This window comes from Trachurus japonicus, chromosome 1, assembly GCF_045865225.1.
Source record: "Trachurus japonicus isolate A0001 chromosome 1, Traja_1.0".
NCBI lineage: Eukaryota > Metazoa > Chordata > Actinopteri > Carangiformes > Carangidae > Trachurus > Trachurus japonicus.
The window spans coordinates 38,607,528-38,624,532 of NC_140907.1; the positions used below are offsets into that span (position 1 = coordinate 38,607,528).

Genomic DNA, 17,005 nt, shown 5'->3' on the forward strand with positions numbered 1-17,005 from the left:
GGGCAAAATCCCAGTTTTTTGAAAAACGGACACGGAGCGTGGTAAAAGGTTTGACACCAGAAATGATATCTAGGAACTTGAAGGATTAAAACTAGCTACTGGAAAGCTACAGGCTGTCTCCAAACAATGCAACACCTATTGTGAAAAACTACATGTTAACTGACATGATCAGAAAACATTCTATTTCTGGTCTCCCCAAAGTGAACAGATAGATAGAGAAGACCGTTGGCCACAGCAAGTGGGGCTTTTCAGATAGAAAGGCTATCTTGGACTCAAATGGAAGCTGATGAATTAAGGAAATTTTCTATATACATGTTAGGCATAGATATTCTCCATAAAGTGCTGGAAAATAATAATTTTCATGAGAATTTGTCAGGCGAACAGTACTTTTTTCCTGCCTCCCCCTATGTGTCAAGATACTCTCTGCCAAATTTTATAATTGTATGACTATTTATGCCATTGTAGTACCTAAATATTTGCATTTACATCATTTCGCCAGCCAAATGACCCAAGAAAGGGGTTTTGGCCCCTGTAGCTTTCCAGCAGCTAGTTGACCAGGTTGTCCACCCAGGTTTTAATCCTTGAAGGTCCTAGATATCATTTCTGCTGTCAAACCTTTTACAACGCTCCGTGTCCGTTTTTTTGCTTTGCCCCCTGGGTAATATATATTTTAGCAGAATCTTGGCTAAAAGAACCAGATTTACACATTTGCACATTACATTAGTTACTTTCTGCACTGTACACAGATGATTTATATTGAGGACACATTTTGAGACCAAAGCACAAAAGTATTGAAGCAGGCATTGGCCGAACTCCAATGCCTGCTTCATTGCCATAATCCCTATAGTCACAGCAGTAGGTTCGTTACCTTTAATTGTCGGTGCAAGCTGTTTTTAGAACGGCGGAGCAGAGCCGTGAGCTGCTCAGAGCTACGCTACGGAGGCTCATTATGGGATTTCTTGGTTTCCCTCATCAAATACACAATCCAACAACTCCACAACGCTCTGGTGGACAAGTTGTGAGCTGCACATTCACCACGCTATGAGATAATAACACAACGTTACCACACAGAGTTGTTGTAGAGGGAAATACAGAGACTGATGATGAAAAACTGTCCCTGAAGGCAACACGCATCAGCTGGTTTGCATGAATTTACCTCAAGAAATCCCATAATGAGCCTCCGTAAGCATAGCTCTGAGCAGCTCACGGCTCTGCTCCGCCGTTCTAAAAATAGCTTGCACCAACAATTAAAGGTAACGAACCTACTGCTATGACTATACACTGCAAAAACTCAAATATCTTACCAAGTATATTTGTCTTATTTCTAGTCAAAACAAATCTCATTCTACTTAAAATAAGACTCATCACATTAAAAAGCAGCTTGTTTTTAGACACTTTTTCCTTCTTTCAAGCAGATTTTCATTTGAAATAAGTAGAAAAATCTGATAGTGGAGCAAGTTTTTCTTTCTTATTACAAGCACAAAAAACTTGCTTTCACTGGCAGATTTTTCTACTTATTTCAAGTGAAAATACGTTTGAAACAAGTGAAAATGATCTAAAAACAAGTTCATTTTTAGGCGATGAGTCTTATTTTAAGTGGAAAGAGATTAGTTTTGACTAGAAATGAGACATTTTGACAAGAAATAAGACAAATATTCTTGGAAAGATTTTGAGTTTTTGCAGTGTAGGGATTATGGCAATGGGCCAATTTGCCCAAATGTTGAACAATCCCTTTAAAGGACAATTCCAGGCGAATTCAACTGGGGGCTGTATGTTCATATCATTTTATGTCTAAAAGAAGGAATCTGAAGATTTTCAGTTTAATGTCTCCTGTTTTGCGGTAGTTGCGTCTGTCCGCGCATCGTCACGGCAGCAATGAATGGGAGTGGATGTAAGTTCTGCTGCTTAGGCTGTTTCCATCCCTCAAAGCCACAGACAGCGTCAGATGGAGACTCAAACATGCACCGAGAAGTTTATTTACTTCAACAAGCCGACATGTTTGTAAAACTAGATCTAATTCAAAGTCTCCCGGAGTCTCGTGCGAGACCCAGTTGCCGTGCTCGGTGTGTTCAGGAGCAGTGGGAAAAGCTACCGTTTGTGTCATAAACATAATATCAACTCTTTACTTGCTTCAAGTAAAAAAAACTTCTCGGCGCATGTTTGAGTCGCCACCTGACGCTGTCTGTGGAAAAAAATGTACACGAGAAGCAAGTAAAGAGTTGATATTCCTGTGTTTATGACACAAGCGGTAGCTCCTACTGCGCCTGAACACACCAGCACTGCAACTTCGGGCTCGCGCGAGACTCCGGGAGACTTTGAATTAGATCGACTTTTACAAACATGTCGGCTTGCTTGAAGTAAATAAACTTCTCGGTGCATGTTTGAGTCTCCATCTGACGCTGTCTGTGGAAAAAAATTGCAGCTTTGAGGGATGTAAACAGCCTAAACAGCAGAACTTACATCCACTCCCATTCATTGCTGCCGTGGCGATGCAGGGACAGACGCAACTACCGCAAAACAGGAGCAATTAAACTGAAAATCTTCAGATTCATTCTTTTAGACCTAAAATGATATGAAAATACACCCCTGAGTTGAATTCGCCTGGAATTGTCCTTTAAGATAGTTATTATCTCTTAAACGATGGATATCACTGTACTACACTGTATGATGAGATAACATAAGACGGCCACCTGAGGATGAGTCCGACCACGCGCTTGGTGCCCTCGTTGAGCACGGTGAGGAAGTCGACCAGCACGCGGCCGCGCTCCCCCATGCGGTTGAAGGCCAGGCCGAAGATGAAGGACCAGACGATGAGTCCCACCGTGTTGGTGCCGTCCACGTGGTGGCCCGACAGGCGCACCTTCGTCTCGTTCTGCAGGTGCACAGAAAGAAAAAAATTTAAATAAAACATCGTCAGTGGACACGGAGGGGATGGTCACAGAACAGTCTCCATGGCGACGGCGGTTACCATTCCCACTCCCAGGGTGGAGTTGATGTGGTCGTCGTCCTCGTTCTCCACCGTCACCCTCTCAGTCTTGTACTGCAGCACAGAGACAGAGACGTGGATGTTAACATGTCACACACACACACACACACACACACACACACATCCATGTAAATATATCTTTGTGAGGACATGTCATTGACATAATGTATTCCCTATAGCCCCTAACCCTTAGCCAGGCTGGCGCCGCCTACTGGTTCCGGCGAATTTCATTTGCCTCAACCATGTAGTCAGGAAACTAGCAATGCGTTTCGGTTTGCTCCGTCCGCCAAAACGGTAGGACCAATCAGCGAGCAGATGTGGCGATGACGGGCGATGACGTTGAACTGAAGCGCCCAAACTTAAATACCGGTGTAGTTCCCAAGCTGCGGTAAACAGTTGACGAGATGGATGTCGGCGAAGCTATACGCTCTGTGCTTGAAACTATTCCGGATATTGAAGACTTAAAGCCAGAACAAGAAGCATGTTTGACAAATTTTTTGGTGGGCAAAGACTTCTTCTTGTTGTTTTACGGCGGTTGGGATGTCAATAGCCTACACATGTTTTCAATATGCTCAAAAAGACTACAATGCTAAACCACCCGGCTTCCGGCGCATAGCATACGTCACCGCCAAGCAGCAGCGATTAGTCGAAGCAAACGGAAGCAACCGCCTCCCGGAAGCAAACGAATCCCTACGGCTCGTGTTCAGACGCTATATGAAATGTAATGAAATAAGCGGCTGATGCATCAGGCTACCTAACCCTACCCTTAACCATCCAAAACAAATGCCTAAACTTAACCGTTACTCTTAACCTAACTTAACCTAACCTTCAAAGTGCAGGAAAAACACAGTTTTTATTTGGACCTATAACCAACTCACGTATCCCTCCGCCCAGGGTTAGCGCCCGCCGATCAGCAGTTGGTTAGCTTCCAAATAAAAACTGTGTTTTTTCTGCAAAAATGGGCTGGCGTTGCTAACGGGAGGAGTGCAGAGAGTCTTCTACTGCAATTAAAGTACTTAGGGGCTATTTGTAGATCATACAACCCCACTTTAAAAAAAATGATACTATCCCTTTAACCCTCAAACAGCCCTTGGAAAAAATGTCCTCAGTCTGTTGGTTAAAAACTCGTTCCGGTCCTCACAATGTAGCATGTACAAGAACACACACACACACACACACACACTGAACAACAGTGAGTGAAGAGCTCACCTGGCGGAAACAGGCCTGGATCAGGTTTTGTGGCATCATGTTCCTGTCGACAAATGAACAAAATAAAAACTGAGTTTGTGAGTACGAGTGTCTCTCACCCTCCGTCTGCGCTCCGTTGCGACTTCGCAGTCGACATTCAAGTCGATCAGAGCATTTCGACCATAACCACAGTAGCGGTAGCTGTAGCTATGACGTAAACGGAATAACACCTAGAATTAGACATCAAATGGGATTAACTACGGACCCATATTGCTCATTTTGTCCCCAGGGAACCTTTGGCTCTTTTGCACATGTTGTATGGGAATGTCCAGGGATTTTGAATCTATGGGAGAAGGTAATTGCCACGATAGCAGTATTAACAGGGGTACAGTTACCAATGGAACCTGCTATACACCTTCTGAATGATGACTCCCAGCTCTCCCTTGGCTGACAAACACATCAAATCTGGTTGGCAGGTCTGACAGCGGCAAAGAAGATCGTTGTCCAACACTGGAAACCCCCCCATGACATCTCAAAAACTCACTGGCTTCGAAGATTCTTGGACATTGCATACCTGGCTGGAACTCTCAACAGCAAGGATAAACAATGCTAAAACAAGTACAATTGCAGTATGGATGAATCTTATATCTGACCTAACAATACTATTATTGTAATAGCACACTGCTGGGTGGGTGAAGGAGGGAGTGGGGTGAGGGAGGGGGGAATTCCGGGTTGAAATGTTGAAATGTTCATATAATAAATGGAATGTAATTGAATTAATCTGTTGCATTTGAAATTCAAATAAAAAAGTTAATAATAAAAAAAAAGCTATGACGTAAACGGGCTGCACCTGTAGCTGCAGTGTGGCGGACGATAAACACACACAACTCATCCGTGCACAGTCCTGTACCGGTTCAACACAGATACATGTCACACCCCTAGTACTGACAGTACACTGCAATTAGACAGACTTGTCAACTAACGATGATTTTCATTATCCATTAAAGGGACAACGAGGAGTTTTGGAAAGCGAAATGTTTTCACACTACATTTCCCATGAGCCTCTGCGCACACGGTGAAATTCCTGGACCGACACGGACGGACGGACGGACGAAAGCGAAAACATTTGTCAAGAAAGTTTTCATTGATCAAGAATGAAAGTCGGAGGTTTGAAGACGACCAGATACCGTCGTAGTTCCGACCATAAACGATGCCGACTAGCGATCCGGCGGCACTATTCCCGAAACCGAAACTAGGAAATGCTGGGCGAGTCGACCACTAAAAAAATAATAATATCAAAATAACTATAAAGACAAAACCATATATTTATCTAAAATGGAGCCATTAACAAGTGGTAACGCAGATTCATCCACATTAATATGAGACTCTTTTAGGACAAAATACAAACTCGTCGTTGTCCCTTTAATCAGTTGATTATCCTAACGATTAATCGATTAGTTGTTTGGTCAATAAAATGTAAAAAAAAATGTTTAAAAACATCAATCAGTGTTTCTCAAACCACCAGACGACATCGTCCTCTAATGTCTTGTTTTGTCCACAAACCAAAGAGAGAAATATTCACATTTAAGAAGTAGTCCAGTCATTTTAGGCCAAAAAAGGGGTCAACGTTAAACAAATTGCAACAGAAGCAAACTCATCTGATTTTGTATCCTCAACATGTCCTGAGTGAGGGAAAAAAAGCCCCGAAGAATCCCATTAGGGGAAAGTTTAGAAAAACACCCAAACATATCCCATTTATACGTATATTAAAAAAAAAATTCACGTGTATAGAGTAAAATTTTTAACCTTTAGATATCTCCATGAAAATTACTGAGTTGATTACTTACATTAAGACAAACAAAAAATGTATTACAAGTTTTTTGAAATTCTTTGTTAACATGAGCAAATTTGCTTAAATTTGCATAAATTCCACCGTTTTGACGGCACATGTATATATGAAGTTGCTGTGGTGGTACCAGCATGAAAACTGGAATGAGTTGACTACATCGGTCAACCGACAAGTTGACCACTTTAAATTTCAAGATGACTGCAATTTTTCAAGACAGCCACATCCTTAGTAGAGCAGGTATGACATGAGCCAACAGTGCATAATCCAGTTACGTATGGCTAATTTGCATACATACAACACCTGATCTAAACATTAGGTAGAGCAGGTGAAAACGTCATTTTTTAACTGTAATATGATATTACAGTTAAAAAACTTAAGGAATGGAACCAATTCAGGCCCATGAGCATTAATAGAGACGGAGCATGTCATACCTGCTCTACTAAGGATGTGGCTGTCTTGAAAAATTGCAGTCATCTTGAAATTTAAAGTGGTCAACTTGTCGGTTGACCGATGGAGTCAACTCATTCCAATTTTCATGCTGGTACCACCACAGCAACTTCATATATACATGTGCCGTCAAAACGGTGGAGTTTATGCAAATTTATGCAAATTTTCTCATGTTAACAAAGAATTTCAAAAAACTTGTAATACATTTTTTGTTTGTCTTAATGTAAGTAATCAACTCAGTAATTTTCATGGAGATATCTAAAGGGTAAAAATTTTACCCTATTCACGTGAATTTTTTTTTATATGCGTATAAATGGGATATGTTTGGGTGTTTTTCTAAACTTTCCCCTAGTGGGATTCTTCTGGGCTTTTTTTCGCTCACTCAGGACATGTTGAGGATACAAAATCAGTTGAGTTTGCTTCTGTTGCAATTTGTTCAACCTTTTCTCATAAAATGACTGGACTAAAGCTGGAATCAGAGAATCTGGACTTTTCTTCTTAAAAAAACAACTCAAAGCGATTATTAGATTATCAAAATAGTTGGGGATTACTTTAATAATCGATTAATTGTTGGTTAATAGTTGCTTACACGTTCAGAACAGTTAGTGTGTGAGTGTGGATCAGTTCTCACCTGACCAGGTCCATCAGGGCGTCCACGGTGGAGAACGACTCCTCGTCGTCGGTGTCGTCCATCTTAACGGCGTACGCCACCCCAGGCTTGATGATCATGACCAGGATCATGCCTGCAACACACACACACACACACACACACACACACACACACACACACACACACACACACACACACACACCAAGGATATTATAGATCTAAAATTCTCAGTTTTTATTTAGTTTTTCAGTTTGATTTCTTTCTTTTTTTCAGTTTTGTTTTAGTGAGTTTAACAAGTGATGAATCGGTTTTAGTTTAGTTTAGTTTTATTTTTGAGGAATTGACTAGTTTTTACTTAGTCTTTAGTCTTAATTGTAGTTTTTCAGGTTTTAGGTTAAAGGGATAGTTCACCCAACATTCAAATTTCACTCATTTATCTCCTCCCCCTCATGTGGACTAAGGGCTGGGAGAAGTTTCAGAGTCCTCCGTGGCTTCTCTGAGTTACAGGGGGTCTCGGCGTAGCAGTGCATGTCCATATAACGGTGGAGAACGGAGCTCACTTCTCTTCGTCCAAAAAGACACACCAAAAAACATCCAAATACCTCCATGCAGTGTAAATCTCGCGGGATTTGCACTGACACAGGCAGAGCAGTGAAGGATCCGCCACAAACAAGCTTAAAATATAGACTTATTCCATTTTTTTTGGAACAATTTCTCATGTCGGGGCTTCAATACAAGACAGGACATTACATACGAGCAGCATGGAGGTATCTGGATGTTTTTTGGTGTGTCTTTTTGTTACGAAGACAGTTGGTATCCATTTGCAACCGTTATATGGACATATATGGACATGCACTGCTACGCTGAGACCCCCTGTAACTCAGAGAAGCCACGGAGGACTCTGAAACTTCTCCCAGCACTTATTAGTCCACATGAGGGGGAGTATAGATAACGAGTATGGAAATTTGAATTTTGGGTGAACTATCCCTTTAAAGGCCTGTGCAGCTTCTTCAGACATCTCTAAGAACACTCGGCGCTCTGCTCTTACCGATGATCACGGCCATGAAGGTGGTGGACAGGAAGTAGGCCGCCGTCCTCCCAGCGATCTTCCTGGAGGTTTCGACGCTCAGACCACACACACCTGTGGAGATAAAAACACACACACACACACACACACACACACACACACACAGGCTGGTTTCAGGTTACATCATCATCACTTTGTGACCAGACTAGCCAATTAAAATGGAAGAAATGACCCGAGGCGTTGACGAGGCCCGAGCTGTTCTGTCCCTTCCAAAGGAAAAGTCAGATTATTAAAACTAAACACATTAGTTCTGTCAGAATAAACTTAAAGGGACATTGTGTAGGAATTAACTCCCATCTAGCGTTGCGGTTGTAGATCGCAAGCAACTCAGTCGTATTTTTCATGCTGCATTCACGTGAAATCGGTTAGACGGCATAAACAAGCCTCTATGTAAACAAGTGGTCCATCAGCACGAGGCAAAACAATACACGTGACAACAGTAGGGCTGGGCCGATACGCTTCTGTGCCGATTCGATTCTCTAGCGATTTTTGGGTCCCGATTCGATTTAAATTGCTATTCTGATTAAACAAGTATTGCGATTCGATTTTACCAAGTATTGCGATTTTATACTTCAATTATTGTGATTTTCTTTCCTTAAAGGTTGAATATGTAGAATATTTATTAAAAGCTATATTTTTTCAAAAATAATACATCAATGGGGCCTTTAGAGGGGTACAGAATGAAAGTATTGCTTTTCCACAAAAAAAAATTTTTTGTCTGAATTATTATTTTTAATATTTTTGACGGGCTCGACAACTGACTTTCTGTCAACGTTCTGTTTACATTCGTACCCGTAGCCGACACGTGGCTCAGTTCTCCGCTGTTTTCCTGCCTCCTCCCGGTCGGATGCGTTTGTTTCCAACCAAGCCTTTTTAATAATCAATCGGTGGATCAATGGATTATCATATACTTGTTAGGATGGGTGTATTTGTGTAGTCTTCTTATCTGTCATAAACACGTTTATCGTCGCGGACTTTCGGTGCCACGGAGCTCCTTTTTTTTTTTTTTTTCCAACTTGAGGAGAGCAGTGACAGCGGAGGCTCTGAGCAGCAGCGGTGTGGAAGGCAGAGAGCCTCCACTGTCCCTGTAACAAGCTACAAGTCATTTATTATGCTGTTAATGACGGTAAAAATGAAACATAAGGTAAATATCCTGCTTAGCTCTCCTCCTCTGCTGTCCTCTGATCAGAGCGGAGTCCCTAGCAACGGCCCGTTTTACCTAGCAACGGTCTGGCAATCGACTGCTGGAATTCTTTTTCTGTGGTTGTTCTTGTAATTCTACATAGTCAACCTTTAAACAAGAGCAGGTTGAACCAAACACTTGACAATACATCATAATAAGTCGTATTTACAAAAAACAATACACACGACATCACATCAGTTTGTCTGTTGTGTTCGTTTGTTCACATAGATATCTGTGAACAAACCAACACAACAGGCCGGTTTGACTTTGTCGAGTGTAATGGCAGAGAATACATGATCATACAATAAAGATTGGTCGTCCAAAAAAATAAAATAAAATCGCCGGAAAAAAATCGCGATTAATATAAAAATCGATTTTCGTGAATAGATAACAGGAGAAGTTACACAATGTCCCTTTAAAGGTTGAATATGTAGAATATTTATTAAAAGCTATATTTTTTCAAAAATAATACATCCATGGGGCCTTTAGAGGGGTACAGAATGAAAGTATTGCTTTTCCATAAAAAACATTTTTTTAGTTTGAATTATTATTTTAAATTTTTTTGACGGGCTCGACAATGACTTTCTGTCAATGTTGTGTTTACATTCGTACCCGTAGCCGACATGTGGCTCAGTTCTCCGCTGTTTTCCTGCCTCCTCCCGGTCATATGCGTTTGTTTCCAACCAAGCCTTTTTAATAATCAATCGGTGGATCAATGGATTATCATATAGACCGAATCGCCTTGTTGTTTACATTCTACTTCCGGGTAGAAAACCAGCACGTAGGGTTATCATATTTTTTACGCCCTATCACCGTTTAGACAAATCTGAAATGATTGAAGAAACATTACTATTTCTGTGTGTGTGTTTTGTGTTGCTATGTGTTGTATTTATTCAGTTTGGGGGAATCACGGTGTCTAGAAAGCATCAGTGGCTGCAGCTGACAGGGACAGCTAACGGTAGCTAAGCTAACGGTAGCTAAGCTAACGGTAGCTAAGCTACCAGCAGGACGTCAGCTGTTAAAACCCTCCCGTTGGGTAATAAGGTAAATATCCTGCTTAGCTCTCCTCCTCTGCTGTCCTCTGATCAGAGCGGAGTCCCTAGCAACGGCCCGTTTTACCTAGCAACGGTCTAGCAATCGACTGCTGGAATTCTTTTTCTGTTGTTGTTCTGGTAATCTTACATATTCAACCTTTAAGTTCTACACCTAGCTCTTAGCAGGTGTAAAGTCATCCGTAGTGGTTTCCATGGCGCGTCGTTTGGTGAGCTGGGATGATTTGGAGGAGGGGGATTGACGGCCCTACAATGTCTCTCTTGGTCTGTATGACTGGTCTCGATGCTGTGTGCGCGACTCACTTGTGATGACGCTGGTGACGATGAGAGGAACCATGACGACCTGCAGCATCCGCATCAGCATCTCCCCCGGGAAGCTGATCAGAGTGATGTTGGTGTCCGTCATCTCCACGCCGTACGTCTTCAGAATGAAGCCCAGGCCCACACCTGCAAGATCCAGCAAGGACAAAGGGTTTAAGCAGCTGCGTGCCGTCATATAAAACTGAGCAATTACTATTTCTTTTTCTTTTTAAACTGCTAAAATGCTGCACTGCATTGCTTTAAAACTTACAGACAGTACATACAACATATCAGAATAAAATCACATGTCTGAAGTGTTACATGTTCAAAGTTAGAGGGTCAAGTTCTCCTCTCACCATAATAACCCCTACAGTCATAGCAGCAGATTCATCACCTTTAATTATCGGTGCATGTTGTTTTGAGATCAGCGGGGCAGAGACGTGAGCTGCTCAACGGAGGCGACGTTTACGATGTAAACAGGAAGTCATTGTAGAACCCGTCAAAACTTCTAAAATGAATTAATTCAGACCTTTTATTTTAGGCCTATATTTCTTTTTTTTTATGGCAAAGCAATACTTTTATTCTGCACCACTCTAAACACTATTATTAAGTCAAAAACGTAAGCCGGTTTTGCTCTTTATGTTTACGTTTCCATGGTTTCGGTAGTCGCGGTGAAGGCATGGGTTTTGTTTTTGTTTTTTTCAATGAAAATCTGTAAAACGCATGGATCATCACACCAGCTTTTAACAATGGATATTATCACACAAACTGACATCCGTGTTAAAAGCCAGCGTTAATAGATCCATGCGTTTACCGCAACTATGACAACGACTGAAAACCATGGAAACGTAAAAGACAATAAATTCCACCGGAAATGACCATAGATGACCATAGATATATCTATGATAGATGACCACGTTCAGAAACTTGTGGATAGAAGAAAACCATTCAGATTCACACAAAAGAAACATTTTATGTGACTGTCGGACCTCTCTAAATGTAAGCGCTCTCCATATTCAACCCTTTTAAGCTATTACATGTTCAAAGTAGGCAGTTGGATGATAAAATAAACTAGAAAATTTCCTCTCGGGAAATTTTAAATGGGCCACGGGAGCTACTGCGGGTTGTGCCATCTCTGTCAACATGGGAATCAAACCCACGATCTTAAGGTCAAGACAGAGCTGATCAGACAGACACATGATCATCTTTCTATAAGCACTGATATGGAGGAGCTGTAACCACATTAGGTTACCTGTGTGTGTGTGTGTGTGTGTGTGTGTGTGTGTGTGTGTGTGTGTGTGTGTGTGTGTGTGTGTGACTGTAATCACATGAAGCTGGCTCTAGAGTCTGTGTGTGTGTGTGTGACTGACTTGTCACATAGTTAGTTAGTAGCTGCATCCTGTGTCAGTCTGATTTAGCTGTGTCTGTGTTTATAAACATTTAAACGAGCGCCAGGTGGATTGTTTATGAAGTTAACGAGCCCTGGCCTGAGGATCAAAGAGGTTACCACGGCGATAGGGGCCCCCGCAGGCTGAGACAGACAGAAACGTGGAGAAAAACAGCCATTTTCTGCCTCTAAACCGGCCTCACAATTAGGCTTAGCATGACAAAACGGTAACTCCTATCAGAACAAAACACAGATCAACGTTTGCTCTAAGGACTTACTGAAAATTTCGGTACGATTTGGTGTTTCTACAGTAAATATTTTGGCGACGCTGGCAGTTTTAAAACATCAGGCCGTTCTGCTCCTCTCAGAAAATATTTGTATTGGACTCAATGAGGAGCAGGGACAGACGTGGCCGCACTCAGAGGCTGATTCTGTAAGTTCTGTAAGTCTCTCTGATATTTTGAGCACATGACATGAGAGATAACAAGTTTGTCTTACAAATTCTGAAAAAATTATGTCTGTAGAGTGTAAATTGTGGCCGTGGTGGCAATTTATCCAGAAAAAATACAGAATGTTTCTTCACTCTCTCCCACTCTAACCGATGATGTCACGCACTCTGACACGAACATTCCATGCAATACACACCCATTATAAACTCATAATTTCTCCAAAAATGATCATGGTCATTGATCAGGGATTGATCAAAAACTATAATGACCTATCAAAACGTGGAGTAATACGACAATACACAAGACTTGTGTCTACTGTTTAAAGTTTAAATGGAGTCTCTAGGTGAAAGTATGCCTGAGCAGTAGACTTTTGTTAAACTCCAATGATTGGTCTTTTTCGCTCTTTTTTTTTCGCCCGTCCCATTGACTTACATGCAAAATTTTTTGCGCAGTTTTTCGCGACTACGTCGCGAAAAATTCGTAAACTGTTGAGAAAAGTAATAGCACAGCGATCCCGATCAGGACGCACGTTTTGATATATAATATGTCCTGCAACTCTTCGAGTTGCAGGACTAGTAGCACATCGAAAATCGGCCGGAAGTGGAAAAATAATAATAATAATAAGAAAAAATCCACACAATAACAGTAGTGCCCGGGCTTCGCCCGGGCACTGGTCCCTGCAGCTATTTCATAGCTGTTGGGACCAGTGCCCGGTGCGATTGCCCGTGGCCCTAATAATAAATAAATAGAAATAAAATTAGAAATTGTGGGGGCTCCGGGCTGCCAAAACCGTTTTGACTAAATCTGATGTTTGTCTATAAAACGAATTATTGAACAAACATTTCTGTGTGCACGTTTTTGTAATTAGTCATGGTTGTCGTAGTTGTTAGCTTTGCTGCTGCTGACAGTTAACAGCAGCAGCAAACTAGCATTAGGACGTCAGCTGTTAAAACCCTCCTGTTGTGGGACACGACATGAAACTACTCCAGTTAGCTCAGTCATGTTGGAACTAGGATATCCGCTGGAAAAAATATGTTTTTTCATGGGCCGTTTATTGAGTTTTTGTTTATTGACACTGCTAACGGCTAACAGCTAACGGTTAGCCCAGCTAATCTAAAATGTTTGTTCAACAATTCGTTTTATAGACTTCATAAACATCAGATTAGACACACACAACGGTGATATAGTGACGTGAAAATGTGACATAAAGCTAAAACCTCGTCCGTATTGTTCTCATTAAAATTAGGTGATGATTATTTAAAGCAGAAGTAAGTGATATATTTGTGTTAATATAAGTCTTAAATAGTTCTATCTTCCGACAGCAATCACTTCTATAGAGTGTTTGGTCTGAAACACGGGTCTGTCAGTCACTCTGCTCTGCTCTGAGCCCAGGAGAAAACATTTATCGTATCCTACAGTTTTTATCCAATGAGGAGAGAGAACGGCATGCAGGGCTGTGTGTGCAGCCAAGGGACGCTATGAATGTGGTGACGTAGGGACGAGGACTGTTATGGTGCGTTCAAGGAAACTCGTAACTGGTGTTTTTCCGACCTGTGAAGTCGTACCAGTTCAATCTGGTACGAGTTCGCAGGTCAGAAGTTACGAGTGGCCGTTATAGTGACTTTCACAGGTAAAACAGGTCGGAGAAACACGAGTGGGTTGCCTGGAATGCGAAGTCGTAAGTTGTGACTTGAAGCTGTAATTTACGGTTTCAAAAGCCTGCCTCGAACGCAGCATTAGCCAAAACGACCGGATCGCTTACTTCTGCTTTAAGCAATATATCACGACAGGCCGTGGTATTCACCACTTTCCGTAGAACGCCGCTGGGCGTCGCCATGACACTCAATTCACCGACAAGTCGGTTTCGCACTTCTGTCTCACTTCAAGCAGAATGGAGCTAGCCTAGCAGTCTGTCTTAGAAGTGTTTTTATTATTATTACAAGTTCATAGAATGTCCTCCGGTACGACATGTGCTGTTGTTGGATGCACAAACAACTCAAGGAAAGTTAAAGATTTTATGAATGGAGCCTGTAACGACCATAAAGCCAATCGCAAGAGTTGTGGATTTCTTTCTTTATTTTTTGCTTGTCTGCATCACCTGTTTAATGCGAGGTGGAGATTACGCCGCCGCCGCATCAGCTGACTCCTCTGACTGGCGGAAAACGTTTAATTGCCTACCGGTATGTTGATTTACACAGGTTACACACCGCTACGTAGCCACGACAGTGATCACTGAGGGTGTGCGGTGTGCAGTGTGCATCAGCTGTTTAATGCGAGGTGGAGATTAGGCCGCCGCCGCATCAGCTGACTCCTCTGAGTCAGTCTGACTGGCCGAAAACGTTTCCCTACCGGTATGTTGATTTAGGTACACCTCTACGGAGCCAGGACAGTGATCACTAAGGGTGTGCAGTGTGCATCAGTCCACACACTTAAAACTTTTGGACCGTTTTGAGCGCACCATCCTGGCTTGTGCTTCTTTGAATGTCGCGCTTTGACTCCCGGTCCCGTTCACTCCCGTTTACATTTTTTCCCGTCACGTCCCGATCACGTGATTCAAAATAAATTGACTCCCGAATCCCGCGGGAATCCCGATAAAATGTCAGCCTCTATTGTGGATGTCCGGTTGCTACGTTAGCCGCTAGCTGTTGCTACGTAAACAACCGACTTCCGGGGTGGTGTGACGCAATGGATCATGGGAAAATAAAGTGGTGAATATACCACGGCTAAGGGGCGTTATAATGAGTATACGACGGCCTGGAGTGATATATTGCTTTTATAAAACGGTTACCAATAATGACAATATGAAAGAGGGATACGCAATCAATTTCATGTAGTTTTATTCAACCAGAAATACATATTATCCAATAAAATAGCTTCACTGTGAAAAAAATAGTCCCACCTCTCCAGACGTTAGCTCCAAGTAGCTCTGCATCTCGTCTTTTCCTCCGCTTTTTTTCAGGTTAAAGCAGAAGTAAGTGATATATTTGTGTTAATATAAGTCTTAAATAGTTGTATCTTCCGACAGCAATCACTTACATAGAGTGTTTGGTCTGAAACACGGGTCTGTCAGTCACTCTGCTCTGCTCTGAGCCCAGGAGAAAACATTTATCGTATCCTACAGTTTTTATCCAATGAGGAGAGAGAACGGCATGCAGGGCTGTGTGTGCAGCCAAGGGACGCCGTGAATGTGGTGACGTAGGGACGAGGACTGTTATGGTGCGTTCAAGGAAACTCGTAACTCATGTTTTTCCGTCCTGTGAAGTGGTACCAGTTCGATCTGGTACGAGTTCACGGGTCAGAAGTTACGAGTGGCCGTTATAGTGACTTTCACCGGTAAAACAGGTCGGAGAAACACGAGTGGGTTGACTGGAACGCTACAAAGTCGTAAGTCGTGACTTGAAGCTGTAATTTACGGTTTCAAAAGCCTGCCTGGAACGCAGCATTAGCCAAAACGACCGGATCGCTTACTTCTGCTTTAACGTCACTGCTCAGTCCCCTCTACCGTTGTTAACCCTCTGGAGGTGAAAGTTCACCTTAAACATGTGAAGTCAACTACTTTAGTTCGTTTTTTAACATCGTAAAAACACCGACTGTCTTTTACTACGGACTGCAACAGTCCGTTGTCATGGATACATGACAACAACTTCCATTCATACCAGTCATACGTGCCTGAGGCGGAGTGATAGCCTACACTGTGATAAGGCTTTAGAATAGTAGCCGTGGTATGTGCTCAATATACCACGGTTAACAACCAATCAGATCGCCGGATTTCACCTTTCTGTTCCACAAGTTTCCGAACCTCATCTATGGTCAAAACTGGCTTCCGGTTTGCCGGTTTGGTGGAATTTTACGTTTACGTTTCCATGGTTTTCAGGCGTTGTCATAGTTGCGGTAAACGCATGGATCTATTAACGCTGGCTTTTAACACAGATGTCAATTTGTGTGATAATATCCACTGTTAAAAGCTGCTGTGATGATCCATGCGTTTTACAGATTTTCATTGGGGGGAAAAAAAAAAAATCCATGCATTTACCGCGGCTACTGAAACCATGGAAACGTAAACATAACATTCCAAAACCGGCAAAACAGGCTACGTTTTTGACGTTCGGAAAAAGGTGGATAAAACAAATATAAATAATATAGTGACTCACCCAGAGCTACACCGGCCAGACTCAGCACCTGGAACAGGTTTTCCTTCAGGTGCTTCAGGCATGAGTTCTTCTCTTCTTCCTCTTCCTCCCCATGGTGGTGATGGTGATGATGGTGACCGTGATGATGGTGGTGATGATGATGTCCGTGTTCGTGATGTCCGTGGTGATGATGGTGTCCATGATGTCCGTGGTGTTCGCCGGGCAACATGTTGACTGCTCTTTACCAAATAAAAACTACTTGTATATCAGTAGTTGTTAGTTTTACCAGTTCATCACAACCCGGTTCAAATGTTTAGTAGCTTCAGGCAAAAAAAAA

General features: G+C 42.2%; 1 protein-coding gene across 1 annotated transcript in view; it reads right to left on the reverse strand.

Moving 5' to 3' along the window:
• The window catches only part of LOC146992556 (excitatory amino acid transporter 3-like), a 28,546-nt gene extending 11,649 nt beyond the window's left edge, over positions 1-16,897 (reverse strand). The window contains exons 1-7 of the mRNA XM_085790970.1: positions 16,690-16,897; positions 10,706-10,849; positions 8,129-8,221; positions 7,102-7,213; positions 4,196-4,238; positions 2,969-3,040; positions 2,691-2,866 (exon numbers count right to left, since the gene is read on the reverse strand). Coding sequence (XP_085647096.1) covers positions 2,691-2,866; positions 2,969-3,040; positions 4,196-4,238; positions 7,102-7,213; positions 8,129-8,221; positions 10,706-10,849; positions 16,690-16,897 — 848 coding nt within the window. The remainder of the gene's footprint in view (positions 1-2,690; positions 2,867-2,968; positions 3,041-4,195; positions 4,239-7,101; positions 7,214-8,128; positions 8,222-10,705; positions 10,850-16,689) is intronic.
• Positions 16,898-17,005: the final 108 nt, after the last annotated feature.